The sequence below is a fragment of the Alternaria novae-zelandiae genome (assembly GCF_023758075.1).
Source record: "Alternaria novae-zelandiae strain BMP 2774 chromosome Unknown scaffold_2, whole genome shotgun sequence".
NCBI classification, from domain to species: domain Eukaryota; kingdom Fungi; phylum Ascomycota; class Dothideomycetes; order Pleosporales; family Pleosporaceae; genus Alternaria; species Alternaria novae-zelandiae.
The window spans coordinates 933,302-949,251 of NW_026056962.1; the positions used below are offsets into that span (position 1 = coordinate 933,302).

Here is a 15,950-nt window from a genome sequence, read left to right on the forward strand (position 1 = left end):
AAGGGGTGTTGGTAGTTGCGATGGGCTGAAGAGGGCTTCAAATCGTGAAGCAAAGAGTCTGTGATGGAGTGCAATCATGGAGCGACAGACGTGGGCGTAGAGGATACTGGAGACTGATCTGATATTGCTGATATATATAGTACATCCTGGAGTGCGATGTGAAGTATGGAGGCTTTTCGTGTTTACGCATTCATCGTTGGGAGTGAAGTCTGCCACGTTTGCCCCTTGATCGTTGTTGGATTCCAGGTTGTGATTCACGCGTGGCGCGATCACTATTCTTTGGGATCCTTCTTGTCAAGCAAGTCAACCACACGCTTTTCTTCGGCATCGGCGTCCTCCTGAGCCTGGTTCTTGATTTGTTGCATGAGCTCGTACAGCTGACCAATTTGTTGATCTATGATCCAGTCAGTAGGCAACGTTTACACATGTTGGTAAACCTACCGCTCATCTTGTCAATCTTCGCTTTGTCCATCTTGTCTTCCTTCCATGAATCTCCTTCAAGCATTTGACAATATGTTTGCCATTCCGATAAAAATCCGATCTGTTCATGTCAGAAACTGTGACGTTGCAAAGCCACTACCCTGGATTGATCGCAACTCACTATTTGTACAGGGTTGTCGATGTCCCTGTGCGCTCTGAACTCGGCCTTGACGTACATGTCACCAAGTAGTCGCTCTTCCACGCCCAACCTTTTCCTATGTGAGCGTAGCAGGCGACGGTAAAGCGGTATTGGCGGCAACAATGCAGCAGGTGCTGGCCTAAAGGGCCTAGATGCGCCTGCATCTGTTGCTGTAGCTAGTAATCGCGTGTAAGCTCTCATACTGGCAAAAAATCGGATGAAGCTTCAAAATATTGCGACAGAGGAACTGTGATGCATTCAGGAAGTGATGACCTCAGCCTCGGCTCTACTCTAGACTAGGGTGCTCCTTCCACTCCAATTGGCCCACACCGACACCTCCGATCTCGAACAAAATCGCAACCATGCTGCCAACACCATCAACAGCCCACGTCTGTTTTGATCGCGTGTACGAACCAGCCGAAGACTCATATCTGTTACTCGATACGCTCTCTTCTGCGTCGGAAACCGCATACCTGAAAGAACGATTCGGCGATGCTTCAACAACCCCACCGTTGGTGCTTGAAGTGGGCGTAGGATCAGGCGTCGTGTTAGCCTTCGTCGCTGCGAATGCACGCACAATATTCAGTCGCCACGATGTGCTGACACTCGGGGTTGATATAAACAGCTTCGCCTGCAAAGCTGCTTCTCAAACAGTCCGCGATGCCATCACAGAGCGGGAGAATGGACGCTCGGTCTTCATCGATGTCGTGAACGGCGACTTAGCAAGTGCTATCCGACCGCACTCTGTCGATGTCTTCATATTCAATCCACCATATGTGCCAGCTGAGTTGCCCGATCTGACGAGCCACGACAAGTACAACACTGTGCCGGAAGGAAAGACAGCGACGTCATTCGAACAGGACTCGTATCTTCTAGAGTTGTCGTACGCCGGAGGCGAGGATGGCATGGTGGTAACCGATAGAATGTTGGAGCAGCTGCCGGAACTATTGAGCTCAGATCGAGGTGTCGCATATGTGCTGTTGTGCGCGCAGAACAAGCCGGAAGCTGTCAAACAGCGGATAAGAGATTGGGGTCCGGGCTGGATGGCGGAGACGGTAGGATCGAGCGGAAAGAAGGCGGGTTGGGAAAAGTTGGTGATCGTAAGAATCTGGCGAGACACAGAGTGAGGAGGAAGCTGTGCCTGGCACCAAGAACGCGAGTGGACTTGGTTCAACTGAGGGTTGAAGCGTGGGCAGCGAACCTTGCGTCCATCTCGACCAGAGTTGACCTTCGATCAGGATAGTGATTGTGGTGGGCCGACTCGACCACTCGATTTTGGTAAGGCAGGAGAGCGAGCGTCAGCCTTCGTTATTTTGGCGTCTTCTTGTCGTCCAGGTCAAGAGCCTTCGTGACGAGCAGCGATAGTTCGGTAGTGGTAACACGCTTGATCTCCCAGACGTTTGGCTTCCAGAAGAAGGCTTCGGTTTCGGTGCGTTCAACACAGTGATCAGCCTCAGCAGCTGTTGTTACTTTGCGCGTGGCCGTTGTTGTGATGGATGAGATACAGTGGAGATAATCCTGGCCAGCTGGAGGAAGAGTGGAGTAGGGTTGGGAGTTGACGCAGGAGTGTATGGGTAGATAAAGAAACCGAGCTCCCGGAGGAGGTGTTGTTGCGCGATATGTTGTCAAGATCAACAAAGCCCAATAGTAGCACATATATCGTTTCATACGATTTCGTGTCACATCAGGACATATCATACATATTCTTATACACAACTATACGTGAGATTGCCCGCTCCCCAGCGCCCTGACTGCGAAACACTACCAGAACTTGACGTTCTTCTGGTACCAATAACTCCAGCTCTTTCTCCTCTCCTCTTCTGCCTTCCGCTCCATTTCCAGTCGATCTTGCTCTTCCCTCGCCCTCCGCCGAGCCTCCTTCTTTGCCTCAATACTCGCACGCTTCTTCTCCATGAGCTCTTGTGCTTGTTTTATGCCGGCCTTTTCCTTGGATCGGTAGTACTGGCATACTTGGTAGGACACGACGGAGACGCCACACCAGGTTGCTACGGCCCAGTTGGAGGATGTGATGACGGGCTCTATGGTGCTGTCAGTACATTGCCCTAGAGTGCAATCTAGGGGTTTCTTGTCACGTACTCCCTATTATAGCGGCCAAACTTCCTCCTGCAAAGCCAGCTGCTAGTCCTTGCAATTGACTGTCTCGTACGCAAGGGCGTTTGTGAAAGTTCAAGTAGTACTCTGGCCCAAGACTTCGTACTGCGTCGATATATGTAGGGCCGCCATCTGATGTCTTTTCTCCGCCTGCTGTATGCGCTGTGCCTCCGGGCATAGTGTTTGCCGGCGCGCGGGGCTTTGGCGGCAGCGCATTCAAATCGACGGTATTCCGCGTATCGTCGGCCATGGTGGTGTGATGGGTGGGTTACTGGAGGACGGCGGGGAGGCAAAATTCGCGCGCGCTGTCTCTATTGGAGATTCGAGGAGAGCTTTCGTATTCGTGGTTGCTGGTATTCCGACTGTGGTAGGGTGAGTCGCAGTTGGTTCACTTTCTCAGGATGCGGAATAGGCCCGAAAATATCCAGCATGTATGATCCCACGAGATCGGGGACAGGATGTGGCTGTGCTCAGCCACACCAAAATCAATCTACCGAAACGGGGAAAGCGCACAACACGCTCGCGCGCGTCGCGTCCAGCATTTGCCGATCCACCCTTTAGGACTGCGAGACCCTCGACAAGACACTCCCACCGCCAATTGTCGATACCCCGTCTTTTCGCTCTTTCACTGTCCCAATGATACCCTGACCTGCATACTTAGCATTTAATACTCTTTTACCTTCTGCCACCATACACCATGGCGCCACGACGCGCAGGTCAGCCCTTCCGCCGGGTGGGCAAGCTGGGCAACACATCCTACGGCCCACGGAAACCCAAGACGGTCGATGCCTCGTCACTCCGCAGCGGCGAGGGCACCTCGCAAAACGAAAAACTCGAATCCACGCGCCTCGCCCACCGCATCGATGAGACTATGGGCTTCGCACGCTTCGACTCAGGCAAGAAGAAAGTGGGATGGCTCGTCAACATGCATTCGACAACAATAGAAGACGAGGACGTACCGGGTGGTAGAGCCGGCGTAGACTTTTACTTCATTGGCGACGAAGGCGACACATTCAAAGCGACGCTCGAATACGACCCATACTTCCTGCTGGCGATCAAGAAGGGCAGGGAACAAGACGTGGAAGAATACTGCAAGAAATCGTACGAGGGCTTGGTAAAGTCGATCAAGACGGTCGAGAAGGAGGATCTGAGCATGCCAAATCATCTGACAGGATACCGGAGAAAGTTCTTGCAACTCACATTTGCCAACGTAAACGACCTCTTGGCTGTCAGGAAAGCGGTCGCACCAGTGGTAGAGAAGAACAAGAAGAACGTCAATGCGATGGATACATATGCCGAGGTTGCAAAGTGAGCCCAGCCCGTCCCCTCTGCGTATACAATGGCTAACACGCACACAGTGGCAACGGCGCATTTGACTTTTTTGATAACGACGAGTACGAATACGAGAAACGATTTACGACTACCGTTGATGCGAGCGATTTCATTTTAGACATTCGGGAATACGATGTTCCCTACCACGTACGAGTGGCTATCGACAAGGACGTTCGGATCGGAAACTGGTACACGGTCGAGGCCAAGCATGGCGTAATAAGCATCAAGTGCATAGAGGACCGCCTTACACCAGCGGATCCCGTCGTCATGGCCTACGATATCGAAACAACGAAGCTCCCGCTGAAATTTCCCGACGCAGCTATCGATCAGATCATGATGATATCGTACATGATCGACGGTCAGGGATTTCTCATCACCAACCGCGAGATCGTATCAGAAGATATTTCGGACTTTGAGTACACGCCAAAACCAGAATATCAGGGTCCATTCATGATCTTCAACGAGCCGGACGAGAAGGGGGTGCTGGAACGTTTCTTTGAACACATCAAGGAAGCTAAGCCAACAGTCATGGTCACCTACAACGGAGACTTCTTCGATTGGCCGTTCGTCGAAGCAAGAGCTAGCGTACAGGGTATCGACATGTATCAAGAGATTGGGTTCAGAAAGAACAACGAGGACATCTATCAGTCAGACTATTGTGCTCATATGGACGCCTTCTCTTGGGTCAGTCGAGACAGTTACCTACCTCAAGGAAGTCGTGGTCTGAAGGCTGTTACTATGGCTAAGCTTGGATACGACCCCGACGAGCTCGATCCGGAACTCATGACACCTTATGCAGCTGAACGACCGCAAACACTTGCAGAGTACTCTGTCTCCGACGCTGTCGCGACCTACTACTTATACATGAAGTATGTGCACCCGTTCATCTTCGCTTTGTGCAAGATCCTACCACTCGGACCAGACGACGCGCTGCGCAAGGGTACAGGTACCCTTTGCGAGATGCTTTTGATGGTGCAGGCATACCAGAAAGGCATCGTCCTACCGAACAAGCATCAGGCGCCGAAGGAAGCTTTCTGGGAAGGCCATCTTCTGGAGTCCGAGACTTATGTTGGTGGTCACGTCGAAGCGCTGGAAGCTGGCGTGTTCCGAAGCGACATCGCATATAATTTCGCTGTCGACCCTACAGCTATTGATGAGTTGCTCCACGATCTCGATGCGGCGCTTAAGTTCAGCATCGAGGTTGAAGAAAAGAAGAAGATGGAGGACGTCGTCAACTACGATGAGATCAAGGCCGAGATCGTTGAGAAGCTCATGCAGCTCAAAACTACACCGAATCGTAACGAGCGACCCCTCATCTACCATTTGGACGTTGCATCTATGTATCCGAACATTATGACAACTAATCGTTTACAACCCGATTCCATGATTGACGAGTCAAATTGCGCGGCTTGCGACTTCAACCGCCCAGGAAAAACGTGCGATCGCCGAATGCCATGGGCTTGGAGAGGTGAGTACCTCCCAGCTAAACGTGACGAATACAACATGGTCCGAAATGCTTTGGAAAACGAGCAATTCCCTGGAAGATTTCCCAATTCGCCAAAGAGAACATTCCAAGAACTGTCGGAAGACGAACAGGCTACTCTGATTAGGAAGCGTCTGACCGACTACTCCAAGAAGATCTACCACAAGGTCCACGATGCTACGACAATCGAGCGAGAGGCCATCATCTGTCAGCGTGAGAATCCATTCTACGTCGACACCGTCAGTGGCTTCCGTGACCGACGTTACGATTTCAAGGGCAAACAGAAGGTCTGGAAGGGCAAGACGGAGGCACTCAAGGCAGCCGGCGCTCCTGCTACCGAAGTTGAGGATGCAAAGAAGATGATTGTTCTGTTTGACTCTATGCAGTTGGCTCACAAGGTCATTCTCAACTCCTTTTACGGATACGTCATGCGAAAAGGATCCCGTTGGTACTCCCTCGAGATGGCCGGTGTCACTTGCTTGACTGGTGCCCGCATCATCCAATTGGCCCGCTCTCTAGTCGAGCGCATTGGACGACCCCTGGAGCTTGACACCGACGGTATCTGGGCTATTCTACCAGCGACCTTTCCGGAAAACTTTGCTTTCAAACTCAGCAACGGCAAGAAGCTGACGATCTCGTATCCTTGCACGATGTTGAACCACTTGGTCCACGCGCAGTACACCAACCACCAGTACGAGACACTGGTAGACCCAGAAACCTTCCGGTACGAGAAGCATAGCGACAACTCCATCTTCTTCGAAGTCGATGGGCCGTACAAGGCCATGATCTTGCCGACATCGAAGGAAGAGGATAAGAACTTAAAGAAGCGTTATGCTGTGTTCAACCACGACGGTAGCTTGGCGGAACTGAAGGGTTTTGAGGTGAAGCGTCGTGGTGAGCTAAAGCTCATCAAGAATTTCCAGGCTCAGATCTTCAAGTTCTTCTTGGAAGGTACAACACTGGAAGAAACGTATGGAGCCGTCGCGAAGGTCGCCAACCGATGGCTCGATATTCTCGACACTCGTGGAGCGACACTGGCAGATGAAGAGCTCATCGATCTCATTGTGGAGAACAAGAGTATGACGAAGACGTTGGAGGAGTATGGAGCGCAAAAGTCTACTGCTATCACAACTGCCAAACGTCTCGCTGAGTTTTTGGGCGAACAGATGGTGAAAGACAAGGGTCTAAACTGCAAGTACATCATCTCCAAGACGCCCAGGAACGCTCCCGTCACTGAACGTGCCGTTCCTTTGGCGATCTTTTCGGCAGAGGAAACTGTCAAAAGGTACTTCTTGAGGAAATGGTTGCGAGACGATCCTGGAGAGATGGACCTTCGTTCTATCCTTGACTGGGATTATTACCGCGAACGTCTGGCATCTGTCATCCAAAAGCTCATTACCATCCCTGCAGCATACCAGAAAGTCCGAAACCCCGTTCCCAGGGTGCCGCATCCTGACTGGCTTGACCGCAGGATCCGTCAGAAGGAGGACAAGCTCCAACAGACAAAGATGACGGATATGTTCAGCAAAAAGGTGTTAACCAACGGCGACGCCAACGTTGCGAACAACAAGCTGTCTGGAGATTTCGAAGACTTCGGCTCTGCAAAGCTAACGCAGAATCAATCCCAGATGAAGAAGGGCATAGTCACTAAGATGGTGGCGAAGCGCAAGGAGCCCGAGCCTGCAGTACCTATTGTCGACCCATACGCCGCACTTCCCAAAGTCATGCCAAGCATCGATAAGGACTATTCCGGATGGTTGATGTACCAGAAACAGAAGTGGAAGATTCAGCGAGAAGCACGGAAGCGCAGACGACAACTGTTCGGAGAGAAGGCTGTTGATGCGTCCGATGCGATCGGTAGCTTTTTCAGGAACCAGGCTCAATCTTTGTACATCAGTACATGGCAGCTTGTTCAGCTGCGACCGACCGAGACGCCAGGCGAGGTCAGAGCTTTCGTCCTGATCGACAAGAAGATACACGCCCTCAAGATCATCGTGCCTCGACAATTGTATCTGAACCTGAGGAGTGAAGATCTTCCAGATGTCTCGATTAGTGGGTGCTCTGTGGAGAAGGTCGTCAACCATTCTCTGCCGAACGGGCATCCATCGATCCATCTGTTCAAGCTCCAGATGTCGGAAGAGACATACGTCCAGGAAGCAAACAGTATTTCAGCATTGTTCAACCATTCCAGTGTCGAAGGCGTATACGAGAAGCATGTGCCACTCAATATACGAGCCATACTTGAGCTGGGTAGTACCTGCACATTCGACGAGTCGCAGAAGGGTGTGCTCGGAAAGGGTCTTGAACAAGGTTTCGATCTGTCGGCACTGCGAAAGGTGCCGACAAAAGAGCCATACCTGGCTGAGGCACCGTTCAACTATCTATACCTCTATCACGTCAGCAGCGGAGACCGCAACATCTACGGTATCTTCTCAACATCAAAGAATGAGGCGCACATTGTCATCCAGAACAAGTCCAAGGATTCTCAGGGTATGCCTAACGTCGACCGCATCTACCGGGATGCACTGCAACGACGGATGGAAGACAGCAATGGCGAACCGTGGCAGACTATGATCGAGTACCAGGATGACATTCATTTCAAGACAACGATGGTGACTACAAAGCGGAAGGCCCTTCTTGAGGTCGGGGACATTGTCAAAAAGATGAAGGCCGACGAAAGCGGGCCCATGATTGTGGTCATGCAGTCGCCAAACCAGGCTCTTCTCTCCCACGACATTCCTATCCTTAAGGAACTACCCATCTTACCGCTTCACCCTGATGAGACTGATAAGCAACTACCACCACTCGGCTGGCAGGCGTTCATTGCCAGGCGACTAGTAGGCCACTATCTTGATCTTGGGTCCTGGGTTGCCCATCTGCTGGAGCTTGCTCGCTATGGAGACGTCCCGCTCTGCAACCTGGAGAGCAACGACCCACGCTTCCTGATCGATATCGCATATGCACGACGCTTGCAGAAGGAACGAGTGATACTCTGGTGGTCTGGTCAGGCGAAGCCAGATCACGCTGGGTACGAGAAGGATGACATTCTTGGGCCCCTGGAGACGGTGGACATGCCGTCGGTAAACAACCCCGGTACATACTCGTCAGTATGCATCGACATCAACCTTCGTAACCTCGCTATCAACACCATCCTGTCGTCGTCTCTGGTCAACGAGCTTGAGGGTGCAGACTCTGTTTCCTTCAACCCATCTTATGATTCTACGGGTGACGGCTCCCACGTCATCGTGTCAGACAACGCTTTTGCAGGCGCCGGTATCACCGTCCTCCGAGAGATGGTAAAGGCATGGTGGGTTGAAGCTGTTCAAGCCGGGCACGGCTTTAGTATGGCCGATGTCATGGTTCAACATCTCGTCCGCTGGGTCAGCAGTCCGGGATCGTTCCTCTACGACCGTGCACTGCACTACTATGTCCAGATGATGTCGAAGAAGACGCTACAGCAACTCATGACAGACTTCAAGCGTGTTGGCTCGCACATCGTGTTTGCTAGTCCGAACCGCCTGCTTCTCCAGACAACCAAAGCCGAAGTAGGCAACGCTTATGCGTACAGTCAGTACATCATCAAGACGATCAAGTCGAAACCGCTCTTCCAGTTCATGGAGCTTGAGATCAAAGAATACTGGGACTACTTGGTCTGGTATGATGAGTTCAACTACGGAGGCAAAGGATGCAATGAAGTCACCGAGGACGAGACACAGCCGGTTGAAAACATCATGTGTTGGCAGCTTGCACAGTTCCTGCCGCCGAAGTTCCAGCCTACCTTCAACGATTGGGTCGTTGAGTTCATCGAACTCATGCACGCACGGAAACGTCCTGGAATCACGGAAGACGGCTCGACACCCAGAGTCACACAGATTCCGCTTCGACCACTGACTGTCGATCCGAACGAGCAAACGCAGATCCTACCGAAGCAGTTTACTAGACCCCTGTCGAAACAGATGAACGTTTTCGCTAAGAAGCAACACGCAGAGGTCTTGGATCCACTCTTCGCATCCGACTACGTCTTCCCCGAACTCCCGGGCTCGCATCTCAAGCTCACAAATCCGGTCTTGCAACTCGTCAAGAGCATCATGCAAGTATTGAGCCTGGATCGTGCCATCTCGCTCGAAGCGCGTGCGCTGCGAAAGGAGTTGCTGAACCTATTCGACATTCGCGAGTTCAGCGCGGAAGCCAGCTTCACCAACCCCAGTGCCGCCCTCGTCGTTCGAGGCGTTATCTGTGATGATTGTACATCTTCACGCGACCTGGACCTTTGCCGCGACTCTTCTCTGCTTCCGGTCATTCTTCCCGACAGCGATGCCGCCCCCGTCCTCCCCAAATGGAAGTGCGATAACTGCGAGTCAACCTATGACAAGCGACGCATCGAAGAGCAACTCGTCGGCGAAGTGCAGAAGATGGTACTCGAGTGGTGTACGCAAGATCTGAAGTGCGGCAAGTGCAAGAGGCTACGCAGCAATGAGTTTATGGAACACTGTGCTTGCGCAGGCGAGTGGGTAGCTACGAAGAACAAGCAGGAGATCAAGAGGAAGATGAATGTGTACGGCAATGTTGCAAGATTCTATACGCTGGGTATGTTGGAAGCTGTTGTTGAGGAATGTTTGGAGAGTTTCTGAAGGGCATGTGAAATTGCTGTATGATGGCGATCGATCGGTACGGCGTTATTGTCTTGGGCATGTGTGCGGAATCGGGGCGCGCGGCGTCCTCGGTCTTAGTCCGCATGGGTTTTGATATCGATTTCCCGGGCTTTTCTGCCCTGTAGCATTTAGAGGCGTTTGGAGCGACTAAGTGGGGTAAAGGTCCTCCATTCGTCCACTTCGCGTCTTGTTTATCCCGACGTACATATATCAACCAACCCTTGTAACAATCTTATCAGCTCATAAAATCACGACCCTTGCTCACTGCCGATTTCTGATCAACAGTGATGAGCAGCGATCCGAATGCAAAAAGCCAAGAAAGGATTACGTTTGAGACATGGGAGGTAGGAGCGGGGCTTGCGTCAACTTGGTCCTGGGATGCCGTGCGAGCACGCCATTTGGGGCTAAATGATCGCAAACAACAACATGGATTCAGATATGATGCGATAACATCAGGATGAGGGGATGAGGGGGAGACGAGGCTTAGGAAGGCAGGGATCGATGGAAATGAAAGTATATATAGACAAATCAATCTTGCTTTTACGTGTTTTCAACGGCTTTTGTGTAACCTTCTTGATCACATCCATTCGAGGAATTGAAGAGACACACATACCCAGCTCTTCGTAATTCCACTTATCCTTTTCAAGACCGAGCTCCTGCCGTCCAATTGGCTCGAGAACCTTCACCAGAATGGCGCCAGCACTCACTTCTCCCTCGCCTAGTGCACCACACACACTCTCCGACCCAACCACTACAACCACAAAGAAAGCCCCCAAATCCATCTTCCCAGATGGAATACGCACATCAGGCCAACACGAGCCCATATACTCCCTCTTACAACCCTACTCTGCCTTCCCCAAAGAAATCACCGGCCCAACAGCATGGAGCAAAACAGACTACGCATCCAACCCCGAACGCTGGACGCACATCTTCTCCGCGGACGAAGTGCGCGAGATGAGCGAAGCAGCAGATGCCTTCATCGCCTCTGGAACACCCTTGACAGGCATCACTAAAGATCTATTCCCACTTCCCAACTTCTCAAAGTTCCTTGAGCCGTTGCGAAAAGAATTGATTGATGGAAAGGGATTCATTCTCTTTAAAGGTATGCCTGTTGAGCAGTGGGGGAACCAGAAATCTGCTGTTGCGTATATGGGTCTCGGAACGTATCTGGGTTACTTTGTGAGCCAGAATAGTCGGGGTCATGTACTTGGGCATGTGAAGGATCTGGGTGAAGATGCCACGGCGATCGATAAAGTGCGGATTTATCGGACGAATGCCAGGCAGTTCTTCCATGCCGATGATTCGGATCTGGTGGGGCTGTTGTGTGTGGCTAAGGCGTTGGAGGGTGGGGAGTCTGATCTTGTATGTCATGTTGCGATTTCCCGAGTTCGCAAGACATCTCCAAAAGTATGCGGTTTTGCTGACTCGTTGCGTGTACAGGTCAGTAGCCATGAAGTGTGGAATGATCTTCAGAAAAACCACCCTGATGTTGCCGAACTACTCACCCAACCTATCTGGTACTTTGACCGCAAAGGCGAGACAAGCGTTGGACAGAAGGAATGGATTAAAACCGCCGTGTTCTACCTCGAGACGGGAGAGAATCCAAGGGTCTACAGCAAGTAAGCAAGCGCCTGAGGAACCATGAAATCCTCAAATTTTCAGACTGACAGAGCCGTCAACAGATTCGACCCCTACTTTGTCCGTTCCTTGACCCGTTTCTCGGACGCAGGTCTCGTCCCCGCTCTTTCCGACGCCCAAGAGCGCGCCATTACCATTCTCGAGGAGATATGCCAAAAGCATGCGCTGCACATGATTCTGGACGTGGGCGATATCCAGTTCCTGTCCAACAACCATATATTCCACGCCAGAACAGCGTACAAAGATTATGCGCCACCGGCGCCAAGGAGGCACTTGATGAGGTTGTGGTTGAGTACGCCGGAGGGCGAGGGTGGATGGAAATTGCCGTTCCACGATAGTAACGAGAAGAAGAGGGGTGGGATTCAGGTCAACGATACGGCACCCGTTGCACCGTATGACGCGGAGTAATCTGTTGTCGCGTGTGGTTCGTGATTATCTAGCTCTGTAAGTAGCTTGCGAACGTTTGTATAGCAAAGAAAATCGGAGATTCGCAGAAGACCGTAAAGTATTGCGATTCAATGTGGTATCATTCTTCTCTCGAGGCGCGACCTTTGCACCAACCCTTGTGTTTGGACGCCACACATGCTGGACTGTCTCTGCACGTTCAGCTGATCCAACGGTGATCCTACTGCGCGTGCAGCTTTGGTGTCGTGTGTGCAGTAACCCGTAATTTCAATCTTCCAAATTTCATAGCGCAATCCCCAGCCGTTTTGCGACGCCGTGAAGCGCATCTGCGGGTGATCCTTCTGGCCTTCAATCTCTGATGTCTTTTTCTGCGCCTAGAAACCCCGTCCGCGTCCCCTGCCACCGCCGCCTCTTCCGCGACCACCTCCACCACGTCCACGGCCTCCTCCGCGGCCACCGCCCCTTGCACCACGGTCACCACCACCGACCTCTTTCCTTGCCTTGTTCTTGGGCTTGGGCGCGTCGTCGATGAGAAGTGTGTCGAGCGGTAATGAATCAGGGAGGATGATGTAACGGATTGTGGAACCGCGGACGGTCATTGTGTCGAGGGCTACGGTGTCGCGAGACTTGGGCGTGTACTTGACGGCTCTGAGCGCGACATTCATGAGCGGTGAGACGGAGGTGATTGTGCCGTTTACGATAGTGCCTGTTTTCCTGTCAGATCGTGTTTCCAGGAAGTAGCTGAATGAAGGTTTCGATGTAAAAGCGTGCTTGCGCAACCCTAAGACGCGCTCGCAACAGAGCTGCTGTCGCCAGACAACAACGCGATGAAAGTAGAAAACAGAGAGGAAATGTGGGCTTTACTGACCATTCTTGAGCTCGACTGTGACCGTCTCATTCTGGCACTTCATAAGAAACCTGCGCGAAGCCGTTAGTTGCAAGTCTCGCAGAAGTTGAGGGCTAGCCTACCTGACGAGCTTCATGGTTGCTGCTTTTCGACCTGGGCAGTAGTATAACGCGGAGTAGTTGTATGGGTATTATGCTATCGGCGATTGGATATGGTATAGCTGCTGCGGCGCGAAGATACTCGCGGGGAAGCTCCGACTAGGAAATTGCGATCGAGCTTCAGGCTGCACGGACCAAGGTTAATCCGTGACCGAAGTCACGTGCTCTGAAATTCACGCCCTCAAGATCAACATCAACATCACGACCTTGTACTACACAAGCAATAGGATGAAATTCGGCCTGAAGCATATGACTTCCTCGTCTCCTCTGAATTACGTACGATAATTCTAGTATACATACCGAACATACAATGACACGTTACTCATTCCTTCCTTCGATAAAAGAGTAAGTGCCCCAACGTCCCTCAGCCGACCCTTGGCCACCCTTGCGCTGCTTGCCTTTACCTTCGTGCTTGGTACGAGGTTCTGAAGTAGGCCGTGTAATCTTCAACGACCGATCTGCTTTTATCTGCCGAACTTTTGGCGACCCGCCTGCCCTGCGAGAAGAGCTTATGCTGTCTGGTGTATAGAAGATCTGCTCAGATTGTGCCTCTTCTCGAGCAGTAACCGGAGCTGCGTTCAAAGCTTGTTGCATCTCATCACTCGAGGATTGATATGTAGGCGCTGCGGGTTCGTACTGTATCGGTCTGTGTGTGATGTCGAAGCTGTACGTCTCCTTCAAGTACTTGGCGATGGCATGGTTCTCTTCCTCAGTGCCACTGCCGTAGTAACTCTTCAGCTCCTTTGCTACGAGCGTGTCCAGAATAACGCCTCGGTTCAGCGGTTTCTCACCCGCCTGCTTAGAAGGATTGTTGCTCGGTAGCGCAACTGTGGCATCCCAGCGCAGGCCCATAGCGGCAAGTCTGTCTCTGCCTGACCAGCCTGTAGCGCGCAGTGGGGTCTCCTGAACAAAGCTTCTGACGCGCTCCTCAAGGTCTTCCCAGCTAACTTGCTGAACAAACCAAGGTCGCAGCATCTCTTCAACGGCGCCAGAAAACCCACTGAACGATTTGTTCGAATAGTACAGATGTTGAATCTTGCCCATAAGAAAGCCCACATCCACTCCCGTGATGGTAGGATTTACGCCGACTCGGCGCAAAAGCTCATGCCAGTCTTGGAAGATGTGCTTTCGAAGGCCCACTTCAGAGTCGACCTGTAGGGCTTTAATAAAGCGGCATAGAACTACACGAGCTTCTACTTGTGTCACCTCGCCAGCGATGTCGATGACTGAAGTATCGAATAGTTGAGGATGGGTCTGGGTGAGTAAGCGCGCTCGTGCTTTTTTGAAATATACAGCCGCTAATTTGCGTTCACTGATGGCTTCCATGGCCGCGTCTAGGGGCATTTTCAACGCAGCCTCGTATTTCATGTTCCGAAGATAACCTCGTAGGTGGAACTCAAGCTGTTCCACTTTTATGATATCCTCGATACCGCCATTGACATGTCCTCGGCGGGGGTCGAAAGGTGGTGCTAAGTTTGCTGCTCGTAGAGGCTCCATGATGTCGCTTGGTAGGAGATCTCTGCTACTAGGGTTGACGCCCAAGCTGTATAGGAGAGTGCGGTAATGTTGAGACAGAAAGCGCGCATCCAACGCAACGAGCCTTTTCGCTCGATCGACAATCTGCATTCTCATTGCCGGCGTCAATGGCCCGTAGAAGTCACTCAAGACTTGTCGTCCTTCTGCTTCGGCACGCAAGCGCGCAGGGAGACCCATTTCTTTTCGGCACTCCGCGACAAGAATCTCTAGATCAATTCCGAAATTCCCTGTAGCGTACGGTAAACTCGATTCGATGTTCCTAAAGGTCTCGGCAGATGGCTTTTCGTAAAAGGCAGGGTTGTCTTTGATGAGGGTCTTAATTTTCCTCATGTAGTCCTGTCTTTCTTCTTCTCCGGGAAACAAAGAATAATCCCATACCGAGAAAACCCCTTCACCGGCTGCGGATTGTGTGGATCTTGTAGGAGTGTAGAGCTTTTCGCCCGCAGGGTTACGGTATCCACCATTGATATACATGATGCTTGGATCCTTGGAAGCCCTTTGCTCTATGCTGGTGATTCTGGCGACAAGGATAACATGATCTGCGATGGGAAATTCATGGGTGACCTTGCACTCCATCGCAGCCAACACCTGTTCCCCCAATACCTGCGGCGCAAGAGAAGGCATATCACTAGGGTTATAATGATGCCTGGGCTTATCGAGATTAGGCTGATAGAGTCTAAGTTCCTTTGATCGCAGATTGTAGGCATCCGGATGGTTCCCTCTACAAAATAGATCGACGACTTTCGCACCGCCTCTGTCAGCGGAGGGGTAATGAACGCGAAAAAGGCCATTGGCTGCCCGGATAGCGTCTAAGGTCTTGGACGGTTGTTTGATGTTGAAGGAAATCGTAGGCGGATCGAGTGTGACGGTGCTAAGTGAAGAAACGGCAACGCCCATGGGAACGTGTTTTTGAGTATCGGGGTCGATACTTTTGACCGTGAGAACTGCGACCGAGCTCGGAACGTTACGCATCACTCTGCGCACCGAGTTCTTGAGTCGCTCTTCCCCCAGCTCCGCCTCAGAGAGCTCAAAAGAAGCATCTTGCTCTTCCACAGGCTCCTGCGTGTTTGCTATCTCCTCTGATATGCTTTCTGCCGGTCGTAATATTTGTACCCCTCCTCTTCCTGATATCCTCGGATTCTCCTCCCCAGCTCCTATCGCTTCTTCC

The 15,950-nt window shown here is 51.7% G+C and overlaps 7 protein-coding genes across 7 annotated transcripts; 3 read left to right on the top strand and 4 right to left on the bottom strand.

Moving 5' to 3' along the window:
* Nucleotides 1-272: 272 nt before the first annotated feature.
* On the bottom strand, nucleotides 273-820 carry J4E88_001337 (uncharacterized protein; the record flags this gene model as incomplete). The annotated part of the gene is made up of 3 exons (XM_049395006.1): nucleotides 273-394; nucleotides 442-541; nucleotides 602-820. The coding sequence occupies 3 exons, from the start codon at nucleotides 818-820 to the stop codon at nucleotides 273-275; spliced, it is 441 nt and encodes a 146-aa protein (XP_049258870.1).
* Nucleotides 821-981: 161 nt separating this feature from the next.
* J4E88_001338 (uncharacterized protein) lies at nucleotides 982-1,746 on the top strand (the record flags this gene model as incomplete). The annotated part of the gene is made up of 1 exon (XM_049395007.1): nucleotides 982-1,746. The coding sequence occupies one exon, from the start codon at nucleotides 982-984 to the stop codon at nucleotides 1,744-1,746; it is 765 nt and encodes a 254-aa protein (XP_049258871.1).
* A 634-nt stretch (nucleotides 1,747-2,380) lies between these two features.
* Nucleotides 2,381-2,981, bottom strand: J4E88_001339 (uncharacterized protein; the record flags this gene model as incomplete). Its single annotated transcript, XM_049395008.1, has 2 exons — nucleotides 2,381-2,658; nucleotides 2,717-2,981. 2 exons carry the CDS (start codon nucleotides 2,979-2,981, stop codon nucleotides 2,381-2,383), a joined length of 543 nt encoding a protein of 180 aa, XP_049258872.1.
* A 447-nt stretch (nucleotides 2,982-3,428) lies between these two features.
* On the top strand, nucleotides 3,429-10,177 carry POL2 (DNA polymerase epsilon catalytic subunit; the record flags this gene model as incomplete). The annotated part of the gene is made up of 2 exons (XM_049395009.1): nucleotides 3,429-4,039; nucleotides 4,090-10,177. 2 exons carry the CDS (start codon nucleotides 3,429-3,431, stop codon nucleotides 10,175-10,177), a joined length of 6,699 nt encoding a protein of 2,232 aa, XP_049258873.1.
* A 711-nt stretch (nucleotides 10,178-10,888) lies between these two features.
* J4E88_001341 (uncharacterized protein) lies at nucleotides 10,889-12,244 on the top strand (the record flags this gene model as incomplete). Its single annotated transcript, XM_049395010.1, has 3 exons — nucleotides 10,889-11,560; nucleotides 11,672-11,817; nucleotides 11,881-12,244. 3 exons carry the CDS (start codon nucleotides 10,889-10,891, stop codon nucleotides 12,242-12,244), a joined length of 1,182 nt encoding a protein of 393 aa, XP_049258874.1.
* Nucleotides 12,245-12,615: 371 nt separating this feature from the next.
* SMD1 (mRNA splicing protein smd1) lies at nucleotides 12,616-13,224 on the bottom strand (the record flags this gene model as incomplete). Its single annotated transcript, XM_049395011.1, has 3 exons — nucleotides 12,616-12,947; nucleotides 13,110-13,159; nucleotides 13,211-13,224. The coding sequence occupies 3 exons, from the start codon at nucleotides 13,222-13,224 to the stop codon at nucleotides 12,616-12,618; spliced, it is 396 nt and encodes a 131-aa protein (XP_049258875.1).
* A 340-nt stretch (nucleotides 13,225-13,564) lies between these two features.
* On the bottom strand, nucleotides 13,565-15,358 carry J4E88_001343 (uncharacterized protein; the record flags this gene model as incomplete). Its single annotated transcript, XM_049395012.1, has 2 exons — nucleotides 13,565-15,299; nucleotides 15,354-15,358. 2 exons carry the CDS (start codon nucleotides 15,356-15,358, stop codon nucleotides 13,565-13,567), a joined length of 1,740 nt encoding a protein of 579 aa, XP_049258876.1.
* Nucleotides 15,359-15,950: the final 592 nt, after the last annotated feature.